The sequence below is a fragment of the Pagrus major genome, chromosome 15 (genome assembly GCF_040436345.1).
Source record: "Pagrus major chromosome 15, Pma_NU_1.0".
NCBI classification, from domain to species: domain Eukaryota; kingdom Metazoa; phylum Chordata; class Actinopteri; order Spariformes; family Sparidae; genus Pagrus; species Pagrus major.
Genome location: NC_133229.1, coordinates 29,751,411 through 29,776,112, shown reverse-complemented (window position 1 = coordinate 29,776,112; position 24,702 = coordinate 29,751,411). Strand labels below are relative to the sequence as shown.

The 24,702-nt window shown below is 42.6% G+C and overlaps 1 protein-coding gene across 1 annotated transcript in view; it reads left to right on the top strand.

Annotated features, from left to right (window-relative positions):
* Nucleotides 1–1,297: 1,297 nt before the first annotated feature.
* Nucleotides 1,298–24,702, top strand: part of arfgef3 (ARFGEF family member 3) — a 47,459-nt gene continuing 24,054 nt past the window's right edge. Inside the window, exons 1-17 of the mRNA XM_073481320.1 lie at nucleotides 1,298–1,625; nucleotides 4,726–4,777; nucleotides 9,788–9,869; nucleotides 10,414–10,554; nucleotides 11,044–11,112; nucleotides 16,122–16,238; nucleotides 17,243–17,288; nucleotides 18,868–18,952; nucleotides 19,284–19,388; nucleotides 19,770–19,862; nucleotides 20,171–20,411; nucleotides 20,693–20,805; nucleotides 21,141–21,273; nucleotides 21,412–21,691; nucleotides 21,803–22,016; nucleotides 22,135–22,487; nucleotides 24,375–24,541. Of these exons, the coding sequence (XP_073337421.1) occupies nucleotides 1,541–1,625; nucleotides 4,726–4,777; nucleotides 9,788–9,869; nucleotides 10,414–10,554; nucleotides 11,044–11,112; nucleotides 16,122–16,238; nucleotides 17,243–17,288; nucleotides 18,868–18,952; nucleotides 19,284–19,388; nucleotides 19,770–19,862; nucleotides 20,171–20,411; nucleotides 20,693–20,805; nucleotides 21,141–21,273; nucleotides 21,412–21,691; nucleotides 21,803–22,016; nucleotides 22,135–22,487; nucleotides 24,375–24,541 (2,376 nt within the window). The 5' untranslated portion in view covers nucleotides 1,298–1,540. The remainder of the gene's footprint in view (nucleotides 1,626–4,725; nucleotides 4,778–9,787; nucleotides 9,870–10,413; nucleotides 10,555–11,043; nucleotides 11,113–16,121; nucleotides 16,239–17,242; nucleotides 17,289–18,867; nucleotides 18,953–19,283; nucleotides 19,389–19,769; nucleotides 19,863–20,170; nucleotides 20,412–20,692; nucleotides 20,806–21,140; nucleotides 21,274–21,411; nucleotides 21,692–21,802; nucleotides 22,017–22,134; nucleotides 22,488–24,374; nucleotides 24,542–24,702) is intronic.

The window sequence follows — 24,702 nt, the reverse complement described above, 5'->3', positions numbered from 1 at the left end:
ACTGACGTAACAATTGCTGAGCACGAGTATCAGCCGATGTTTCGCCTTGTTAACTGCTATAATAAGATGACATTCACAGCGGCTGAAGTTTATCTGTTGAGTCACCTCAATTTTGCGTTGGCACATTCATGAACTACTGGTTTGTGATGTCCCTGACGTCAGTTCGTAAGGCTTCGTAAGAACTGAACAATTCTTATTGAGTAAAGTTGTATAGCACGTTTTGTAAACAGTTACTTAAAAAAAAAGAAAAGATTCTTTAATAGGAAAGGTTATCTGACAGGGTTTTTAAAATAAGTTTATATGATCGAATTTAAAGTGTAATGAAGGGTTGAATGACTTAAAAACAGTTTACTCATTTTTTATAATGAGGATTTTTTTTGTTTCCTTGACTTGTTGCAGACTGTGCTCCTATGAATTGGAGGACTTGTTGCAGAGGACACAAAACAGGGAACAACAACAAAAACTCCTTGGCATCAGCCAAATTGTTACTTCAAATGTATCAGGCAGAATTTTACAATCTGTGAATCCTTAAAAAGAATTAATACACCTGTATTTATTCATTTATTTAGTCATCATGTCGGTCATGTTACTGGTGAGCTAAAACTATCCGACATTAAGGATGTAAACAGAGGTGTTAGCATGCGTACATAAACGTTTCTGATTCTGAGAAAACAAAAAAAATGACAGAATTGAAGAAACAACAACAACAACAACAACAACAACAACAACAACTTGTATCGGCTATCGACCAAATTTTATTTTAAAAGTATCAGCCAGAAATTTTACAATCTGTAAATCCTTAAAAAGAAATAATATACCTGTAATTATTCATTTATTTAGTCATAATGTTGTATTGACAGGTGTTTTATCATCGTGCTTTTATTGTGAAGGGGAGAGTCACCTGAGGGCAGCTCTGTGAGCTTCCTCCACCTGTCGCCCTGCTCAGACAGGAAATCCCGTTCCAGTGACTCCATCCATCCCCCGCCACAGTTTCCGGCTGCCCCTCGGGGAAGCGGTGTAAATACTGTGTTGCCAGGTTGGAGAGCAGTCCGTCTTTCTAGCTGAGGCGCTGTGGTTCATCCCTCTGATGAGAAAGCAGCTCGGTTTGAGGGATGGAAGGAACCGGATGTGGATTGCCGTGAGGAACGGAGAGCGTCAGCTGGAACGGATTTTCAAAAACACGGCAGTGCTGAGGAGAGAAGGGCGTTTATTCCCTGAATCCACCCCCCGCTGCACGGGACGTAATCTGTGATGATCATCGGTCAGATGTCGGAGGATCGTCGCGGGTCTGTCTCGGAGCTGTAGTCGTGGATTCATGCAAAACAAGCACAGACGCTTCCTCCTTCCACCTTCGGAGGACTGACGGCTGGCCTGACATCATTGGCTGCTCGTTGGGAATGAATCATCGTCTTCATCAGGGGGGGTCAGGGATGCTGTCACCGTCACGGCACCCTTAAAAAATAACCACTGACAAGCCCCACACGTACACAAACCCGCCCAGAGACTCCACTAAAGCCGCGTTGTTTCCTCGGAGCCAGCTATGGAGGAAATCCTGCGAAAGCTGCAGAAAGACGCGTCCGGCCACAAGCACAAAGCTGTCCGCGACGCCTGCGTCTACGCCTGCGGTGAGTGCGCAGCAGCCTCCCGGCTCTCCGGCTGCAGGAAGGGGGGAGCAGAGGGATGGGGATGTGGGGGAGATCTGCGACTGTGTCCACCTGCTAGCTTCAAAGCAGAACAGAGAGCAGCCACAGTGATCTCACAGGCCTGAGCAGACAGATCTGTCACAGCGACATCTGAAGGGAAATCTGTCCGTCTCACAAGTTGAGAATTTATTTAAGGTGGTCAACCCCAAAGACCGGTAGGGTAGGGTGGAGGGGGGACCGTGTCCATGTGCTGGTGGGGCAGGTGTAGCTGCACCAGCTGTTAGTAGCTGCTGGCTCTTACTGAGCTACATGCACAGCAGAAAAATGAAACCTTTTAATTCATTTGATTTGTATTCAGCTCTTTTTAGACAGTTTAAGTAATTGGATCTGATTGGACCGTGCAGCCTCCCTCTCCGAAAGGAGCACTGTGCAGTCAGAAGAGAAAGATCTCCATGCCTAAACAAACCAAATACATTATAATAATAATCTTTATTTTCATGACCTTATAGGACAACACCAATTTCATACAGTTTCACTTTGTTTATATGTGGCGGACCCTGCCGCCTGAGAACAGCTTGTTTATTCAGTTAAGGAAACAGTTTGTATTATCACCTCATTAATATTGTAAATATTCAAATTCTGGGTTTGCATTTCTTCTCCAGAACGACACAGTGCCCCTTTAATGTAAGACGACTTTTATTATGGAGAGACATTTCTCCTGTTATCAAGATTGCACACAAATGCACCATCACTTTACACATTCAACTGCTCAGGTTATTAAAAGGCAGACTTTAATTGTCTTTACTGACTGACTGACTAATTAAACAGTTTAAAAGTCAGTTCATTTTCTTTCAGCCTGTTAAACGCAGCTTTAAATTCCCGCAAATGTCCTAATTTAATGGTTACATTTGATTTTTAGGTTGCAGTTGTAGGAGACATTGTTTGGATGTTATCAAGACCTAAAATCATAGATTTAAAGGGGCAAAGCTGCAGATGAATCTGAAAATGCCTCCAGTGATGTCACTAAGTTGCATTGTGGGTAATGTAGATGCCATGTTTAAAAAGCAGTCCTGTATCACTGTTGGACTCATTATGGACTGTTTACACACAAATGATCAAAATAGACACAGCAGATCCACAGATGTGATTTTTTTTTTATTCCACACATTCTTCTTACTTTTTCAAAACCTTGTGCACACTTTAATGTGTAAAGTTGGTGGCGTTACCCTTTAAGGGCGGACTATCTTATGTAAACACAAGTGGAATTTGAAAGATAACCTGGAGCTGTACTTCAGTCTACTGTGGCCACAGAAACAATGATCGTAGAGAGAAAAGAGCTCATTAAATAGTGAAGTTTGAGCATTTTAAAGGTGTAAACAGGAGAAGGTGTGAGATCCAAACAGATCCAGTTTCACAGCAAACTCATAGAAGAAAAGATTAAACAGCAGAACAAGAACAATCATCTGTACTGATGTTTTTGCTGTCTCACCGGTCCTCTCTTACCCAATTAAAAGTTTTCAGATGAAAACCATTTGCACTTCCACGACTGAGAGAAACCGTCAAGAGCCTTTTCAAGTAAAAAGGAAGAGTTCAGGACTTTAAACCTTCCAAAGTCTCATTAGTCTGTTTGCACAGTTCAGTGATTTTTTCCTCAGCGAGGCAGAAAAGCCTCTGAAACCGCAGTCAGAACACGAGACACTAAACTGGTTTGCAGCAAACCCAAAGAAAACATGTGAAACACCATTTAAACACGGAGGAAGCGGTTTGTTCTGGTGCCAGCGCTGCTCTTATTAGTGTTATTAATAGGCCCGCTGAGCCAGCCTGACCTTTTGGTGACAGGTGAGACAGCAGGTAGAGAATGGGCTCAGATTGTGCTGATGAGGGGACAATCATGTAATCTTACACACACACACACACACACACACACACACACACACACACACACACACACACACACTGAATTAATGCACACACACTCCGAGGCGATGTTTAAACCTAATAAGGCGTGACCAAAGAAACTGGAACCATGCGTGTGACTGCGCACACACACTCAGATGTAAGGTGTGTGTCTGGATTGAGGTGTCGTTTGTGAGCACAGACGGTACATCACGCACTACATTTCATTTCCACCTGCCCTCTGACTGATGTGTGTCCACAGTGCAGCTGAGTGCAGTCTGGGAAAGTGTTTCTACGGAAAGCAAATGGGCTTCATCAGCCAGCGAAATGTTTCACCCGCTGCCTCGAAATGTTCGCCGACACGCCCATAACATTAATCAGCGTGCAGCTTATAGTTGTCTCTGAATGTGATGAATGCCTAATGACCCTGTGAACTCCGCCTTAGACACACACACACAGACACACACTCAGGGCACATGTATGGTAATATACGATGCAGTGCAAGGGCAAGGTGAACGTACAGGAAACCTTGGAACAAGTACGCAGCGTGACAGATAGTGCAGAGTCACAGGAGTTATGTGATGTTTTAGAGACGTCAGCAAGTGTCGTAATTCAGGTTTCTAGCAGCAAAATAATCAGCAGTGTGTCCTCTGTTGGCTGAAAGTATGAAGCTAAGGTGAAATCACTGAAGGTTTTATAGACGCAGCTATCGGAGGTCATTTCAGTCTGAATATTAACATACTGTAAGACATCTGGAAGACGTCTCATTGGCTAAAACAGCTGGTTACTGCAGTTTTTAAATCAAAAAAGGAAGTGTGCATATGTTTGGGATTATGTTCATTGGCGTATTAACACAGGTGTGTATTTCTGTCAGCAGGAAGTTGTGTGTGGGACTTGTTCACATATATTATTTGTTAAACATATATATTTGTAATGCAGCTTAAGATTCATAGCCACTGTATCTGAGCTAATACTGTCAAGTTCTGTTGACATTAGCTTCGATGTCTCTTTGTGTAAAGAAAATCTCAGTCTTCCCTCTGGTGTTTCTGAGCTCAACAAACTGAACACGAAGCAGCTGGGAATTGGTGTTTTCTTTTGCTTTATGTCATTGTAATGCAGCCTACAGTATCTTCCGGGTGTTTTTAATCAGTGTTTCCTTTTTTTTTTTTGTTGCTTTTATTCACAGAAACTCTCGAGTCTCAGAATGGATCAGCCAAGATTTCCCCGTCACAACTTCGGTAAGTTACATGACACAGATTGAGTTTCCTTCCAACTCAGTTCACGTCAACTCAAAGCTTCCAAGGCACGAAATCAAAACTTGTTATCAACAAATTTTCAACAAGACTGGAAATGTTCTTTTTATGGTAACTGAAAAAACAACGTTCACGCTGTCGAACCAACGGTGACTTAATCCATCTGAGCTGAGAGCTGCTGGGCCTGAAGGTTTCTGAGAGCACCTGAAATGTTTGAATTAAGTTGGTCGATAAGTTACTTTAGTCTTTCAGCCACACATACTGTACAGCCTGCAGCGAGCAGATAACTGAATACTGAAATTCAAAATGTTCTCTGAGCTCCGTGGTTTGCACGCCTCTGTTGTACATGTGTGATTTGAATGAATTTGAATGATCAAGTCATTCCAGGGATGATAATGCAAATGTTGAACTGAGGCAGTTACACATCACTTACACATTAGTAAACACTGCAGTAAACTGGCAGAGAATATATGAATTTAAACGAACCATCCATGATGCAAATCCAACACGACGGCCCTGCAACGAATATCAATTGTGTGAACCTTTAAAAAATTACTTGAGATGGTTTACGAGACGATTTGCCCAACAATCTATCAGGAACACCTAGACATTCAAACATGAACAATATAATATTACATGAGAGCCATTTTTAATGATTATTTAAACAAGTTTTAAATAGAAAGCAGAAAAGGCAAATTCGCCCTTGAATTGTTTTGTTCTTATGTTAAAAACAGATGTGTCACTGTTTCTTCTTCTTCTCCACACCTGCACATATTTCACCTGGGCCTCCACACGGTTCAGTTTAGGGTCCACTTCTTTTTTATTAGGAAGAATTATCCAAAATCATAACATCCCTTTTCACTGCTACGCAGATGACACCCAGATCTACCCCCCCTCGGTTCTCAAAATCAGGGGACTGCAAGCAAACTACAAAGCTGTCTCATAGATATTAAGGACAGGCAGGTTTATAACTTCCTTCAGTGAAAGGAGGACAAGAAATAGATGCTACTCTTCGGCCCCTAACATCATACCTCCGCTATCCCCCAAAAGGTTTTAAAGTGTTAAATAAATGAAATTAGCTTGAAGCTTGAAACTGTGTTTTCACCACACCCAGGAGTGTTTTTCCTGCATCAGGAAGACGCTGATCACAGCAGTGCCGCAGAGTAAATGAAGGGACACAATGGGTAGATAAACTAGTGAAAACACAGTTTTTTACATACATTATAACATTTTTTGGAAGGATTTTTTCCTGTAATACTTAAAATGAAAAATAAATCACTGGATTTTATTTGGAAAATGAAAACAAGCATTATATTGAGACACAAACTAGAAATTCACTGATCTGACTTAATACCAGTGCTCTCTTAGGCCCTGTTCACACGTACACAGGTGTTTCTTAAAACAAAGCTTTTTCTCTGTGTTTTGGCCTTTCAAAGAAAAAGAAAAGACAGAAAAGGAAAAGAAAAGAAAAGATTGTACAGTCTCCTTCCTGTTTACGAAGGTTCCAGGTGTGTTGTGTGAACAGAGATTATTATTTCTTTTTTTAAAAGCTTGTTTCCAAAAATACACGTGTTTGTGTGGACTGGGCCTAAGTCCCAAATTAAATATCTGTATACCTCACTTTATACAACTCACTGGGATCATGTTTAATTAACGGTAACACGAATCAACTGATTCTGTGAGAATAATAACAGTGTCGACAGCTCACTGTAATTTAATCAATGTAACTAATAGTGGAAATTAATTGGAGAACGATATTGACAAAAAAGCAGCTTGTAACTGTGGATCAGTTACATGTAGCCGATAGCTGATCTGCTTAATAATGTCAGGATCTGCAAACTTCTGTGTAAGTTGTCAATAACAAGCTGAATGATAAATTGTGGGTGTACGCTAAAACACAAGTCTGCACGCCAGGCCAGATCTGGAGGAGATGTTTTTGATGCGGGCCTGCTGTTTTGGATTATATCATATTTTACAGGTGATCCCCTTGTTGAGTTCACCCCCATTTATACTAATTATGTCTATTTAATGAAGCTGACAAAATCAAACTGGACATTTACAAAAGCAGACAGCTGTTCAGTGGCTGCGGCCAAAAAAGCTGTGGACTTCCAGCACCGTGCGGCTGCCAGAAGCCGGGCTCAAACTTAAAAGTGCAGTATTCTTTTGGTTGAATGCCTGTGTCCTCATTTTTCAATTGCAGGAGCACAGGAGTCTTTGCATCAGTTGTCATGGAAATATTCCTGTGCATTGAAGCTCACTCAGTCATGTCAAGTGCTCCAACTGTATAAAATGTAAATGTGAAGTGAAAGGAGAGCTGCTGCTGGTAGCTGTTGGATCGCGATGAAGGTGCCATAAATTCTGGAGGCTGTTGCAGCTCAACACGCCATAAATTATTCATTCAATAACCTCCATTGTTTTATTAGAGATTATTAGATTAAATATTGATGATAATGTCTTCGTAATGTAGTGCGATGGTTCTCAGCCAGCGAGCTCCTCTGTCTCCACAAAAAGAGATTTCAAGCCTCTTATGACAAAATGGGTTCTCAGCCGCTCGAACAAAGACGACACCTACTCGTGCAAACGGACTGTGGGATGGAACAGGATGGTTCAGGATGGTTCTGTCTGCTGTTGGAGGGTTCTTGATTGATAGAATAATGATAGTTTTGATTGAGAAAATGCATGTTTGGCTCAAAAAGGAAAGTTTTCATGCATTCTGTCGTTTTTAAATAACTTAAAAAGCATTGAATTTGCTGGTTCTCTGAACGTTTCAGAACAGTTTTTAAATGGGTTATGGACCTTTCATGCTGTTCTGCGGTTGGCTTTGAGATTCTCGTCCTGATTAATCATTCTTTGTGTCTTTTGAAGCTAGATCCTCTATTGTGTGGTGTTATCTTTGTGCGCTCTCCTCATGCTCATGAATAACATCTGAACTCACTGAAGCTGTTTGGATCCAACTGTGGCCCATTTGAACCGGTGTAGTTGTGAGCAGCCCGAGCGCTCCGAGATGAAGCCCTGTAGCCTGCGATCAGCAGCAGAGCGCTGTGACTCAACCAGCTACAAATAATGAGAGGCAGAGAGAGAGCGAGTGTTCAGCAGTAAACAAAGAAAGATCCAAGAAATGGGACAAAAAAAACTCAGCTCTGTGATTCAAACACAGTTGCTGGGTTATGTAACCGACTCTCTCCCACAATGTAGTTTTGTTTTTTTCCATTTTATTTTTAACTGAGAGAAGTTATTTTTATTTTTTTTTGTGAATCCATAAATAAACTCCTGTGAGCAGTGGGCCACAGCTGACTTTAATACTTTCCACTGTATCTGCAGCTCCTGTCAGATATCATCAATGGCCGTCTAGAATTAAAAGGAAGTTGTAGGGAATAAAAGAAGGCAACAATTATAAGGAGCACAATTTTACATGAACAAGAGACGTTAAAGGCACCAGATTACTTTCAGGCAGTGTTGTAAAAAGTGAAAAGATATTGTGTTAAAATATTTCTTGAGTAAAACTCAAAGTCGCCCATACTTATTGTACTTGTATAAAAGTAAAGTGTCTGATATTAAATGTACTTAAAGAGTAAATTGTACATATATTTACGATTACTGTATACTATGAGTCAACCATGGTCCTGGTATATTGTATCCAATATACAGCATTATTCAGTGTCCTTTTTAAAATTTAGTTGCCGATAAACTATATAAAAATGTGTTACTTTGGCTTCGATGCAGCATGCAATCTGTAAAGTAACTACTTACTAAAGTTATCAAATAAATATTGTGGATTAAAAAGTGCAATATCTGCCTCCAAAATGTGGTGGAGTGGAAGTATAAAGTCGGAGAAAATGAAAGTATCCCTCAAAATTGTACTTAAGTACAGTGCTTGTGTAAATGTACGTAGTTTTGTCTCAGTAATGCTTCAGACGCATATGAAATAAAGAAAATCAGCTTCTTTCAGATGTTAGTGTTGTTTCTATCAGTCCGTAAGCGTTAAAGTTCCTCATGCCTCGTTTTTATCATTGAGTTGACTCGTTGTGCTCGTTGCTCCGATGTCTCTGCACAATCTCATTCTGAAATGTCTGAAACTGACGTTGTCAGAAAACTAATTGCATTAGCTTGTAGCAGTTATCACAGGGTCTCTGCATTTCGTCTGCACCAGCAGCCCAAAGACACTGGCTGCCTGACTGCACCTCCGGCCTCATCACTGTCAGCAGTGACAGCGCTGTGTGTCTGCAGCTCCAGGCAGAAATATCCTCCCACGGTCTGACTGTGTCTTGTTAACTCTCTTTTGGACAGTTTCCAAATCTACAGCTGCTGGTCTCTATTTATTCTTGATTGTTTCATTAATACTTGAAATCTGTTTCTCTGTTTAAAGTGACCTGAAGCGCACCACACTGATATAACAAACTGTTTCTCTTCAATTTATGTTAGACTTGAAGCAGATTTGATCTTCTAGATCTGTGTGTCTATGAAAGATGAAGTCAGAGGACAGAAGCTCACAGTTGTGATTTGAAATTCTAGACTTGAAGTACACACAGTATCGCTAAGAGCAGCAGAGAGGGAGGAGGGTCTGGAGTTCATGGTGGAGGTCAAGACGGAGACCTTCTCATATTCTGCTGATGTGTTTTGCTCCTCAGTCCTCCAAAACTTTACTTCCTATTAAATATTGAAGCTGTGGGACAACAGTAAACTTTCCTTTCAGCTGCAGCCTGGTCTGGAGAGGTGAACTATGACTGGGTTTAATATGAGGCACTGTGGGATGGAGCAGTAGATGTAGTCATGGAAGAACACAACAGGATAAAGAACAGGCTGCATTTTGACCTAACACAGATGTGATTCTGGTTTGTTGAAAGCTACAGGTACACTACTACTTTATGTCCATTTCAGTGAGCAATGTAAAACTGGAGTCAGATTCCTTGTATGTACACACATACTTAGCCAGTAAAGCGTTGGTGGTGACAGAGCTGTCGTGACCGGTTTGTGTTTTTGTTTGTGTGCTTCCAGAGAGCGTTGTCTGCTGCCGCTACAGATGGCTCTGGAGTCAAAAAACACCAAACTGGGACAGACGGCGCTTACCGGGATGCAGGTACTGTAATATACAGCAGAACTGTAACTTCCAACAAATGTATCCGTGTTCCTTTTTTTAGTCTTTTTACTTCAGTTAGCGTTCTTTGCAGAATATGTGGCTTTTAATTAAAATAAGGAATAACAATCTTCTTTTACAACTGAAAAGAAGAATTTACAGGCAATTAAATGCACCGTGCTCAGGTCAGTCCAGTCGCTACCAGACAAACAAATCCTTGATAGATAATGCTGCTGCTGTTACTGACATTATTGACTCAGTTAACTGGCTTCTCAGCTCGCAGTGCTGTTGCGCTGTGTTATAGAATTCATCATTAGCCCATAATCACCACGACAGTCTCACTTTAAACCTCCTGAATACCAGAGTTTTTTCTACTCACGCTAGTTGCAAACACTGAAAAATAGTAATATAGGGAATAAAAGACACAGCACCAGCATCAATATCAAATATTCTGCACACAAGAGCATTTTTAGTACCATACTGTAGAGAATAAAGTGTCAAATCTGAATGTATCATTTCATATTCTTTCTTCCTCTTCTCCAATCAGAAGCTCCTGTGTGAGGACAGGTTCGTGGGGGGAGTCACCATGGAGGTGGAGGTCCTGGAGAAGCAGCTGCTCAGCCAGATGTTGGAGGCCATCAGAGTCACCCCATCTCTCCATGAAGACCTGCAGGTGGAGGTCATGAAGGTGAGGACCTGGGAGATGTATGAACATGCTGTTTCTCCCCCCGGACAGTTTGTCTGTCTGCAGACGGACTCAGAGCTGATGTGCATTTTTAAATGTTCACTTTTATCGCACTCTGTTGCACCGTGCACACTCAGTCTGCAGCAGGCCTGCGATAAAGTGAGTGGATGGATGTAAATATTGTTGGCAGCTGAAGAACTCTGCATTGCAGCTTTTTCTTTGATGGTTTCCTGTTTTCTGGCTTCTTTACAGCTCATGCTGCGTTGTGTCGCTGTCTTTCTGGCAGAACTTGCTAATTTGTGTTCAACTCAACACGAACTAACTTTGTCTCGGTGCTTTTGATTGCGCTGATGTTACATCAGTTGAAAGTCTGTTTCCCTGAGTTGTGAAATTTGTCTCCCCCACATTATGAAAAAATAGCAACATTCGTCACCAACTTTATTCTTTCTCTTATCTCTCTGTCAGAAAGTAAAAAACTGTTTCTGTCTGCAGGTCCTGCTGTGCATCACCTACTCACCAAACTTTGACATTAATGGAGACTCCATCCTGCGGATTGCTGAGGTAAGACAGCCCGAGTCTGTTTTTAGAGTCACATCAGCAGATGTTTGAGATTTTACATCAAACAACAATCAGGGACTTTTTGCTACAGCGACACTAATCAACAATATGCAGAAATGATTATTTTACATTCCTTGTTCAGCTGCTGTGTTTAGAAATGCCTCTGAGATGAAGCCAAGCGTCCGGCCATCAAGCTTTCTCTTGGTGTACATCATAGGTGTGACTGTTTGTAGCCCCAGATTATTGTCTTTTTGTACTTGGATTAGACAAACTACAACTCAATGCACTTGAACAGTTTCACAGACAATCAACAAGAGACCTGTTTACCACTCAAACCTCTAGTTTTCAAAAATAATTTAAAATTATTCACCTGCACTTTTGTTTGCAGTTCTTAACTTTTACCTGATGACGAAGCAAACTGAGGCATCGACTGTTTTCATGATCGCGGTATTGATCGGACTGTCTCGGACCACACTAGTACAAAAAGCATTGCTCTTTTTATTACATATAAGAGGATGATTAACCGTGAGCATAACAGGCAGAACATGAGCTCATTTTCTCTCTAAAGAGGAAGCTTTGCTCCGTCCCTACTCAACAGAAGGCCTTGTCTCATGCTGTAATCTCATCAATTATTCAGAAGCTTGAAATGAGTGGTCCTGCACACACACACACACGCACACACACACACACACACACACACACACACACACACACACACACACACACACACACACACACACACTGACTGAAGACATTGAGAGTCTTCACAGCTATCAAAATCCATAAGAAATGATAATAACGAGAATATAATAATGCTGAAATAACGTGGAGCAGATTAAAGACTCGGTAACTCTTGACAACCTGATTCCAGTGCTGGCCCTCTCTTATGAAGGTGAACAACATTAATGTACTGTATGGATTATTAATTTTTGATAAGTAATGATAAGTAATGAACATCCAATGCTGCATCAAAACGGACAGCACATCATTCAGAGTGGTTCAACATTCTTCACTGATATTACAGTATGATGTTACCACCATCATTGTAAAATCATAACACAGCCTTTAATCAAGTCTTTCTATCCTGCAGGGTGCACAGTGAATCAGGTAGAACGTAACTTTATTTTCATGATATGTTCAATCGAACTCAGTTTCTGGTAAAATACCAGTTTCCTGTGTCAACAGCCAGTTGATCCTAAGGCGATGTTCCTCTGAGTCTCTTTTGTTGAGGCGCTCTCTGGATTTCAGCGGATTTTCTGAAGCTCTGCAGAGCTTTTTATAGCAATACTCAAGGTTTTGAGAATCTAACACCCACCACATGTAAGCTTGAGAGATTACTCTGCAGGCTTCTGAAGGATTGCAGCTGTAGTCACTATTAGAGTAGATCCCAAAGCAAAAAACTGTATCAACACATTTCCCAAATCACTCCTGCAGCATGATCTTTTCTACCAGTGGTCTATTTGTCCCACATGTGTCATGGCCAGGAGAAGAGAGAGCTCCTGCATATCGTCTTTTAACTTGCAAAAAACCTTATTGGACGTAGTAAAGCAGCTGTAAAAGACTGAAACAAATCTCCATTTAAGTTTTTTTGGAAGCACCCGTCTGCCAGAAACTGAAGGTGTGTGTGAGCTTCACAGTCAAGTTCAGCGTGTTTTTGGCTCTGTGGGGGAGAAACTTTGAGTGTTCGGCACCTACTGAACATAAGGATCAACACCAGGGAAGCAGAGCCGACTGAAGGAGAGGTTTCAAAAGTTTCTGTGGATGTTGGGATGCTTTTTTGGCAATTAAACTTGATCACGTTAGAATTCAAGCTGATTATTCCAGCTGTTAAAACTTCTCCCAGCTTCCATTCAGGACTATGTTGGAGTGAGCACAAAACAATCAACCAATGAAGTCCACACGGGACCACTAGGTGCCCCACCTGGGTGGAAATATAATCATTAATGTTTAGCTGTCAGATGAACAACATCCAGCCCTCCCTGTTATCTCCAAACATAAACCTAAATGCACAAACTCACATATTGTTCTTCAAACTACAGTGTTTGTCTGTAACATCACTCCCCTCGGCAGCAGCAGCAGCAGCAGCAGCAGCTCCTGTACTCAGGTGATGTTTGACGTCCATTAACAGCTCATAAAAACCTGGTCAACATGTTGTGTTAATGGGCTGCGAGCTGCCAGGGCCGACCATCTGGTGCGTGTGTGGGTTTGTGTTTGCGATGGGTCATAACTCAGGGTGACTGGAGAGGTTGTCAGCACCACTCCATTATCAGTAACATCCCATACAAACAGCGAGGATCAGTCCAGGCTCTTAATGCAAGGACTGGCAGCGCTGAGGGATTTATTCAGTTTCAAATGCTGGGAGCTGGAGGTCATTACCTTACCTGTAATGTGATCATATCTGTTACATCAAAAGTCATTTACACCCTCAGAGATCATCCCTGGCACCTCATATTGAAACATTTTCAATCATACCTGGAGTTTTTAAAAAGAGGTCTCTGTCTCTGTCGGCCTCTTGGTTTCAAGCTGCAAATGAATTACAGACAAACTGATTAGGGTTGGGCACCATGCCTTTAAAAAACATATTGCAACATTTTTAGGATGCAGAATATATATCTTGATATTTTAGAAATCTCCTCAAAAGCGCCCCCTTGCCTACTTAAGGTTAGCTCTGTGTGCTGTAAAACAAACCAACTAGCCAACAGTTTGCAAGGCGGGAGTAGAGATGCACGCCCAAAAGAAAAGCCCACATTTGTAGTCGAAAGGAGAAACACACCTACTTTTTACTATTATGACAGACGTGGATGTCAACAGCTTTCTGGATATGCACAAACATCACAATGTTAAAATATATAAACTGCCTGTTAGATCAAATATAATAACACAAATTGAGCGTCATTGTGTCAAACTGGTTAATAAATGCAAACATGGAGATACAATTCATCACGTGGCTGGAAATTACCACTTATTTTACAATTGAATGTGTGGTACTGAAGGTGTCTGACCATGTCCACACATCCAGTTACATAATCCTAAATTTTGTAGCTTTAAAATGTAAATTTCTTCACCTTGGTCACATTCATAATTAAACTAAACTGCAGCAGCATCTAGCTGTTTGTTAAAACTGTGGGAGCTGTTAGCTTTGAGCTATTTGAAGTGTTAATTTTGGGAGGCAGCTCACACAACAGTCCCACACAACTCACACTCACTGCGGCTGGAAGGTCTCACGATGTAGGATGTATTGATCTGTCATTGATTAGACACAGGTGGTGAATCCCTGAGGCTGCAGACACATAAAATGTGAATATAATGAGCAGACACGGTCTTTGTTTGCAGCTGTGTATGTGGCTGGGCCTGTTAGCTCTCAGTCCCTTTATTGTCAGAGGAAGGTACAGATCTTTGGTAATTAGTGAAATAAATCCTGGCTTGCTGACATGTTTTGTATCTCTTCCCTTAAATCATCCTTCTGTTTGCCTCTGTTAGAATTTGTGTAGTTCAATCTAACTTAAGTGTTGCACAAATGTAATCAGCCCCAGCTTTATTTCTAAGATCTTACAGTGAAGCCAAATCCTTGCAATGTTTTATTGCAACAATTAAAAATGACCTCAGTGAACCTCAGTGTCTCTTGTGAGGGCAGAGCCTCCTCCAGGATGGTATCGATCCAAGTAAGCTCCAACTTTCAAAATCCCAGCAGATCAATTCTAATCTTCTACCTAAACTAAACCATCGTAAACTCATACCTCAAAATGATATTTGTGGAGCTTGTTTGGTGTGAGAGTGCTACCTGGGTAAAGAATGCACAATTAACTGTCTGATAATTAGCTGTCCAAACATTTTACATGTTAATGTATGAACCAGTTTCACATTGAACAATTTCATAAAGAATGTCAGAAATCCTGTTAATCTTGTAATAACTACAATAAAAGATCCTGTTGGGACTGAATGAAGCATAGTGTGTGTGCGTGTGTGTGCGTGTGTGTGCGCATCTGCATGTGTGTGTGTTTGTGTTTGTGTTTGTGTTTGCACTTCTGAATGTGAAAAGTGAGGCACTTACACTCCTGCTGCTTTCCATCCCTTTGGGACCATGTGTGCTGAAAATACACTATACCTTCATGATACTGCAAGGCACTTCTGATAAAAGCATCAACTGAGAAACCATGTGTTATATATAGCTGTGTGTGTGTGCGTGCGTGCGTGTGAGAGCTATATATAACACATGGTTTTTCAGCTGACTAACTGCTGTCTTCCCATAGATGCACAGTGTTTCCTCTGTGACCTTCTAATCTGGTTTGATGATGTTTAACACATTGACAACACATCCCCCCCGCCCCCTCCCTCTGATAAATCCAGTCACCATGGTAACCTGTGACGCCATGGAAACCTCCCGTAAATCTCCCTGATAGCCGAGTGTCTGTCTGTGATGCTGTCCCGGGACTGTGCGTCATCACGTTTCTACGTGTCTCAGACAGAAGAAGGATCACACGCTGACAGCTGCAATTGTGTGTTCTGTTCCGTCATGCCAAGCTCACCATTGCACTTGTATTTGTATTCAGCAGATCGTAAACACCTAAGCAAAAATACAGACAACCATATTGTATCAAATATGATTAACGTTTATTTTGACACATGTAAATATTTGAATATATGACGTTTTAGCCCCATTTAGCCACAGCTCAGGCCATCAGAAAGCCACGCCCACCAACTCCACAGCACCTCTGACACGCATAAACACAGAACCACCCAAAAAAACACAAATAGTCCAAATGTAACACCGAAAACCAATAAATATATTCTTTAAAAAAAAGGAATAAGAGCGTGTTACAGTCAAGTCCCACCTGTCTGTGAGACTCTGAAGCCATCACTTTTCTTCCTGTGAGCTCTGTGTCCAGATGTTTCCTGTTTCTTTCTCTTCCTCACTGAGTTAATGAGTTAATGAGACAGGTGTGTGTGTGTGTGTGTGTGTGTGTGTGTGTGTGTGTGTGTGTGTGTGTGTGTGTGTGTGTGTGTGTGTTTAGGTGTGTATCGAGACCTACGTGTCCAGCTGTCACCAGCGCAGCATCAACACAGCGGTCAGAGCCACGCTGAGCCAGATACTGGGAGACCTGACGCTACAGCTGCGACACAGACAAGAGGTCACACCGTCATACAAAACACACTCCATACAGTAGCTACAGATACGCACACACACACACACACACACACACACACACACACACACACACACACACACACACACACACACACACACACACACACACACACACACACACACAGCTGTGTGCACATGTGTAAACTACAGGGCGAGAAAAGTAGTAGAACTCAAAGTATAATACTGTTACACTGTCAAATTCTACACTCTTACTTTAAAGGAACAAAACCAAGTGCAGAGGACAGGATGAGGAGTTCACGGAGCGTGGGACATTCAACTACTCACAACAGAAACGGGGCTAGCTCGATCTGTTTAGGAAACCTGAAATCTCAGCTGAAGCAAATAGTTGATTAATTGGTTAGATAATAAACAGAAATTTAAACTACAATTTTGATTCATAAATAGTACAATTTGTCATTTTTTAAAAAGGTCCCATATTGTAGAAAGTGAGATTAAATGTGTTTTTGAATGTAAAGCAGCCTGTATTCAGAAACTGTGCCTTTAAAAGAGGCGTCAGGTCTTTTTTTTTAAGTTGTGATGTCACAACCGCCTTCAGGCACGGCCCGAAGGACACCATAAATAAAAGTATGAGTTGAAAATGAGCATGATTTGGGACCTATGAGCAAAAAATGCAGCTCCTCATATCGGAGGAATTGTTGATTATGTTGGTTTTATGTCCTTGTACATTGTCCCCCAGAAAACCAAATTATCCTGGGAATTTAGTGAAACAAGTTAAATCATTTGAAAATGACACTGATACTTTGTGTAGAAGAACAATTAAAACAAATTGCAGTACACACACAGACACATTTAAGGCAGTCAGAAACACGTTTACGGCATATAGACGAGTACTGTACTGGGACTCAAACTGCAGTAGCCGCCAAACTGGCACTCAACACCACTTTCTCAGCTTTGCATCAAAGTGCCATCACTCTGTCACATACACCATCACAGTAAACACACCTCCTGCTGTGTCCTCCTCCACAGGGTGCAGATGGAGACGAGGTGACTGCACCACCGCTGCACAGAAGAGGTACGTGCTATCCTTCTCCTCTGCAGCTCTCCTCATCTGCTCCAGGGCCGTAATCACCTCTATTATATAATCACGCACATGATTGTATAATACACCTCTAATGTGCATACATTCTACCTTTACAGAGTTGATAACCCAGTTTTTGTTGGTGTAAATGTGTACATTTAATTACATGTTTATTGTTGATGTCGTAGTTAAAGGCGGTGGTGAAAGAATTACATTAAAGCAAATTATTATTTAATCTTATTTACATTGATGAGAGGGGCAGAATATAGGAAACACCTACATTCCTGCACAACACCATAACTAACTGTGTCCTCAATGCCAACAAACACGTATTTTGATTAACAAATCTATAATAGTGTCAACAAAAAAACATTATAGGCATCACAAGCATTGACTTAAAGGTGCAATATGTAAGAATTTTGTAAGAATTATCAACAGAATGTTATTTTAAAGACATCTGAGTATTGTGTTGCTGAGATATCTTCTGAAGTTAGCATGCTAACCAGCTCCCGAAGGACAGGGGTCGCGGGTGGGGAAACTAACAAAGCACTGCACAAATCACAAAAAGGGGTCAAAGCAAACTGGTCCCTTGGTGTCTAAAAGGTGGCGTGGGAATAAAACACACAGCCACCCACTGATTCGAGACGAACAAAAGGATTGGACCCAAAAACCAAAGGTGAGGTGGGAGTCACTGAGCAGGGGAGAAACAACATGTATAGAAACTGGCCAAAAGAAAAAATCTCATACACACTCGACTCAGATTTTCCACTCAATCAGAAAACAGAAAGCCGACTGATGGTGTCGACTCCCTGAAGACACACAACCAACTGAGCAGGGGAAGTGCAGCCCTCTTATATAGTCTCCTCAGCTGATTGCAGCCAGCTGAGGGAGAACATCACAGGTGCACCCAATATCATCTAATGACCTGTGACCTAGATCTTGAGAAATCTCTGTTCACATCAGGACCTTGGGGGAATCTCTGTCCTCTGTCCATAACATCATCATTTTGAGAAATGTGCTTATATGAATTCTTTCTGAGAAACATCAGTGAATTAGGGATGTTTCTAAAATGGCCACCATAAAGAGCATAAACCCCATTTGTTTTAGATAACGACGCAGTATATGCTTTGGCGGCTCCTTGAGGAAAAACTTCCCCCTGTGAGAATCCACAATGAGCAAAGTCTCAGCAGGTTTCTTCTCTCCAGTGTGTAGTGAGCGTCAGAGCTTCATGGAGGCTGTGGATCTTCTTTACTGTGCAGGACAAACTGTTTTATAGTTGTTGTAAAGCCTCTGTAATCAACTATCTGCTGGTAGTAAGAAGCACCTCCATAGAGAGACTGGCAGGGCTTCTTTATGACGCCATACAGTAAAACACACACACACACACACACACACACGAAGAGTTTAGATGGATTCCTCTGCAGGCAGTTTCACAGAGACTGTGGTATTGATTCTTTTTATTTATTACACAGAAACGTGGAGATGAGAGTGAGAGACGGGAGAGAGTAACAAGTATTTAATCACTTGATTGAAGTAGAAGCTGTGAATTAACCGGGTTATTGTGTGTTTGCAGACATTTCACCCACCAGCCAGGCTCTGTGTGATGATGTGGTGACGGTTCTGACAGTGTTCTGTGAAAAGCTGGAGTCAGTGGACAGGTAACACTTCTGTCTTCTGTTGTTGTTGTAATCTGGAGGTGATAATTCTGCTCGAGGGATTTGTCTCTGAATCACAAAATTTTTTCCTGTAGCATCACCGATCATCACCGAATCTTACTACACACAGCTATGTGACGGACACAAATTTAAACAAACAAAAGCTCTTAAACGTGTTAACAGACAGTGTTTGTTCGCCGATGTAGTGGAACAAGAATGAACAAGAATGAAAAACAGTTGTGTATTTGTGTTATGTGGAACAAACACTGGATATCACCAGAGGACGTCTGACTTCCAACATCTGTCGTACATAAAATGTCTTTTCTTGTTCCAGTGGTAACCAGCTCCTGCAGCTACTCTACCTGGAGTGCATCCTCTCCATGCTCAGCAGCTGTCCACCCACAATGCACCTGTCCAGAGGTTTCACCGACCTTGTATGGTGAGATTTGTAACGCTTGTAGTGCTTAATCTCCTAATATTATGCTTTCAGACTGAGGATAGAAAGAAATCACATCTTAGATTTTAAAGTGGGGGCTTTGGAGGCAGGAGGTGACCTCTGTTGAGGGAAAAAAAATATTAATAAAAGAAGATTGATACTAAGATAGAGTTATTCTGTTCACTCTGAACTGATTACTGATGCATCTGTACCACATCAAGCAATGATTTAAAACAAGAAGACTGAAAATAACTTTACGTCCAGTTAATGTTCATTTGAGACATCTTTGATAATGGTAAGTTTCATGTTGTGCATCCTATTCTGTGAATTTTACTCATTATAATGTACTGTATTCTAAAGAAAACAATAATATTCCTCCTACAGGAAGCAGCTGTGTCCGTCCCTCGTGGCCATCATGGGAAATCCCGTCAACGACAAAACCATCGCTTCTCACCACGGCTACATGGGGGCGCTAGAGCGAGATCGTCTCTCAGACAGACTCAGTCTAGGTAACTGGATATACGAGAAAAAACAACTGTGGATGCTGAACACTTGTTTTACTCAAAAACAGGAGGGCCGTCCAGAACAAAGACAGCGTTTCATAGTTTGTGATTCTGCCAGCAGTCAGCTCTGATGATGTCAAAATAAATAAACCATTTAATTAAACATTACAGATAATTATATCTGAAGTTGATTTAAGGCTCTGGCCTGCTGACTTCTTGTTGGTTGTGTGAGGAGAATGATGTCAGTGATTCAGCTTCATGTCCTCCTCTGCCAGGGATCAGCCTGGAGGTGGACTGCTTCGGCGGAGGGGTATCAGATCAAGGCAGAGGGTCCGGCTGTTCCTCCAGCGCCCCTGCCAGGATTGCACCGGTGGTGCGAACTGTGTGTTACATCGCCGCAGAGCTCGTGCGTCTGGTGAGCTGCGTGGAGTCGATGAAGCCGGTGCTGCAGTCGCTCTACCACAGGATCCTGCTGTACCCGCCTCCTCAGCACCGCACCGAGGCCATCCGCATCATGAAGGAGGTGGGAGGAGGACGTTACTGCTGGCCTCACTGCTTCTAACTTTCCAGATTGAATTTCTACCTTTAGGCAGCCATTGATTTTCTCTATACTTTACTAAAATATATTGAAGTAATTCATCTTAGTTGATCTGAAGTCAGCAACATTATGTGGGCCTGCACACATAAAAGGATTCATTCAGGTGATAACAGTGCGGCATTTAATATAATGATGACAAATATTTGTGTGTGTGTGTGTGTGTGTGTGTGTGTGTGTGTGTGTGTGTGTGTGTGTGTGTGTGTTAGATCCTGGGCAGTCCACAGCGGTTGTATGATCTGGCTGGTCCGTGTGTGGTGGAGCCTGAAACCAGGAAGCGCTCTTTCTCGAAGAGGAAGTCCCACCTGGACCTGCTAAAACTGTAGGTTTCACTTCCCTCCTCTTGTTATTTATCTGAGGAACATTTTACCTGCAGAATTTACTTTGTGTAGCTGAGCTTTCTGAAACCTCACATCCTAAAGATAGTGTTACCTTTCACATGTTTAAAAGTGATCAAATAATACATTTAGTTTATTAAGTCTGTCATTGATTGAAAGCAGTTTAATGTCTTTCCTCATAATTATTTTAGCAATCTGACAATAAAGTAATAAAAATAAATAACCAGAATAAAATCTGAATCCTCACTCTTTTCTGCTGAATACAAGTGAAGCAGTTAAGTTATAACGTACATTTGTGTGTTTGTTATTCCTTCTGAAGAGTGATGGACGGGATGACTGAGGCCTGTATGAAGGGAGGCATCGAGGCGTGTTACTCCTCGGTCTCCTGTGCCTGCGCCCTCCTCGGGGCGCTGGATGAGCTGTCGCAGGGCCGCGGCATCCAACCTGAGCAGGTACACCACTGAGACGGGTTCCACTTTGGCCCTCCAAGAGATAAAGTTGAGGCATAGACAGACGAAACCAGGTGAAAATCTGTGTGTTTGTGTTTTAGTATAATCATAAAACAGTAACTTAGCTGCTGTGTTTCTCAGGCTCGGCCTCTCCTCAGACGACTGGAGGATCTGAAAGATGGCACAGAGTCCACACGTGAGTCCATGGAGATCAACGAGGCCGATTTCAGGTGGCAGAGACACATCCTGTCCTCTGAGCAGGCTCCCTTTGACCCCAGCTCTTCTTCCTCCAACATGGCCACCACCGGGGCCACCGAGCGCAGCCCCGACATCAGCATCAGCATCACCACGGAAACAGGCCAAACCACCCTGGATCTGGAAGTGGGGGAGATCGGCCTGGGTCACACCACTCCTGAGGAGCGTGGGGAGGAGGCACGCCTCCCCTCGCCCTCATCCTGTGGCGTCCAGGAGGAGACCAAACGTGAGCCGAGCCAAGAGCCGGGCCAGGGGATCCAGCAGGAGGAGAGAGGAGGTGCAGGGGAGGTCGAGGGAAGAGTAGAGAAACAAAGAGCGGCAGGAGGTGGTGGAGGAGTTGGAGTGGGGGAGAGAGGAGGTGTGGTTCCTCCAGATGTGGTTCAGAGGAGTCACGCCCTTGTTTACCCTGACATCACCAACTTCCTGTCAGTGGAGTCCAGGACCAGGTCACACCATGGAGGAGGGTCACGATACAGCGAGAGCAACTTCAGGTACGGTATCTGACTGAAACCAGAAGCTGCCTGTAGAACAGCATGATCAGTTCTCACAGTATGATTTTAAAATGGCTAACAAGATAAAGAATGATCTACCTGTTTGTTGGTCCGTCAGTATGGAGGAGCAGGACTTGTCGCGGACAGAGTTTGACTCATGTGACCAGTACTCCATGGCTGCTGAGAAGGACTCGGGCCGCTCCGACGTGTCTGACATCGGCTCTGACAACGTCTCGCTGGCCGACGAGGAGCAGCAGACCCCTCGCGACTGCCCGGGCCACCGCTCCCTACGCACCGCCGCCCTGTCCCTCAAACTGCTGCGCAACCAGGAGGCCGACCAGCAGAGTGCCAGGCTGTTCTTCCAATCACTTTCAGCGCTGCTGCCCCGCCTGCTGGGATTGGCCACCGCCACCGATGTGGACCTGTCGCTACAGAACTTCTCATCCAGCTTCTGCTCTGGACTGCAGGCTGGTGAGCGAGGGAGGGGAGGAGGTTGATTGTGTGTGTGTGTGTGTGTGTGTGTGTGTGTGTTAGCAGAACAAACACAGGGTATTTGTTGAAGGTAGGGTGATCGGTGCGGCAGCCTCATCCTTTATTAATCCGCTCTGTCCACAGTTTCACAGACATTCACTGTTTGGACACTCAGAGGTTTTTTTCTTTACCTTTTTGTAAACCACCTAAAGTAAATACATCACACTGTGGAGACACCCTGTCTGCGATATTCAAGAAATAGGGCAGGTAAGTGAAGGGAAAGTAGCAGAAAATTGAAATAATCAAGTAAAATTTCTCTTTTTACAGTAAAGTAAAAAGCAAACCTTTAAATTGAAAGTTAAATTGGGGATAAACACTTTCCTTCACTTCACAACCACTGAACGTGTGGAAATAAAGCCACTGACTGATAAACAGAAGCTTTTTTTTTTGCTTTGATGAACACTTCTCTGTCATGGACACTCATTTAAAGGACTCATTTGTCTCTGGTTGACTCTATATGCACGAGGAGTTTAAGAAATTGCCAATTTAGCCAGAGTCTGAATGTACTGCACTGTATATCCTACAGTCTCCACTCACTTCATCACTTTTCCAGCAGGAACCATTTAATTTAACGTTTTGCCTGCGAGGCACGGCCCATAATCCATCAGTGAAAAACAGCGAGTCTGCTGGGAGTTTTTTACATCAGCAGAACAAAATTAGGAAACAAATTAAACTCTACGGTTAACTGCCTTAATGAATGTGGTCGCAGCTGTAAATCCCCAGAGTGACTTTCAGATTAAAACACTTGACTGATCATCAGCTAACAGATTATATCTCACTGTCTGCTCTCACCTGCACACTCATCCCCCGTCTGTCTCCTCCCTCGCTTTTCACTAACTTCCATCTCTTTTTTTTATTTCACTCCTGCTTTCCTTTGTGTCTGTCCTCATTTCCCCTCACTCCCCCTCTCTCTTTTATCCTCCTCCATTCTTCCCCTTTTCCTCTCTCTTTTAGTTTCCCCTTCAGTTTTACCTTTATCTTTGTCTCCCTCACTATCCCTTCATCATCCTTCTCCCATCCTTTCTCTCAGTCTTCTCCTTTCTTCATCCCTCTTTCACTCCTGTCTTATTTCCTTCCTTCCTCCCTCACTCACTAGTTTTCTCACGTTCACAGCCCATTTTTCTCTTCTCTAGCCTCCCGTCTCTGCATTCCACTCACTCTCTCGTTCTTCTAAGATCAAATTCTGCATGGATGTTGGGGTTTTCTTCTCCTTTTCTTTCATCCCCTTTTCCTTTTCTCTTTCTTCATTATGAAAGACAAGAAGAAACCAATTTAAGAACCGTGTCCCTGCAAACGGCCCTGTGAAGATCAGGGTGCTTTTCAGTGAATGTGGTGCACTGAATGATTACTGTGCTCTCTTGAGGGCAACGTGCAGGTGCTTCATTTTTGGTTTTCTCTTGCTGACCTTGTCACAGATGGTTCTTGTCCTCCACGTCGTTCATTATTTGCTGGTAACGGGACACCTTCAAGGTCGTTATCCAACTTATACCATGTGCACTTACCAAAGAAAAGAAAAGACAATTCATGTATATTTTTGCAATCAAAATATGAAGTCTTTCACAAGCAGAACCTCTGTTTCCCTGGCAACACCCGCAATAATAGGACAGATATAAACCAATCTGCTCAGCTCATAGTAGTCTTTGGCTCAGCTATTAGCCAGAAAGCTAACATTATGCTACCAAGACTCAAAGTCAATAACATTACGTACAGTTGACAAACAGTACATTTAATCTGACGGGATTTATCAACAAGACGAGCTAACCAACCATGTCATTGTCCCCAAATCAGTATCATGTCGTGGTGTTCAGAGGAGTTTTCTCTCTCCAGGTGGGATCCACTCTCCAGGTTTCGAGACAGGAGACACTCTGAGCTGTCAGTCTCTGATGAACGCAGACGGTCTCTACCTGGTGTCGTACTACTCTCTACTGCTCAACCTCAAGCTCTGCTGCTGCGACTACTACAGACGGAGAACGCTCACGCCCGTCCTCAGCCTGGTGAGCAGAGTGCTGTTTCTCCCACGGGGGTGTTAAACATCATGACGCTGCTTCAAACACACACACACTTCTCTTGCCAGTAGTTCCCATTCAGAGCCATGTTGTTTTTGAACCTTTCATTTTACCTCTGTTTACTATCTTGCATGGCAGTTTGATTTTAG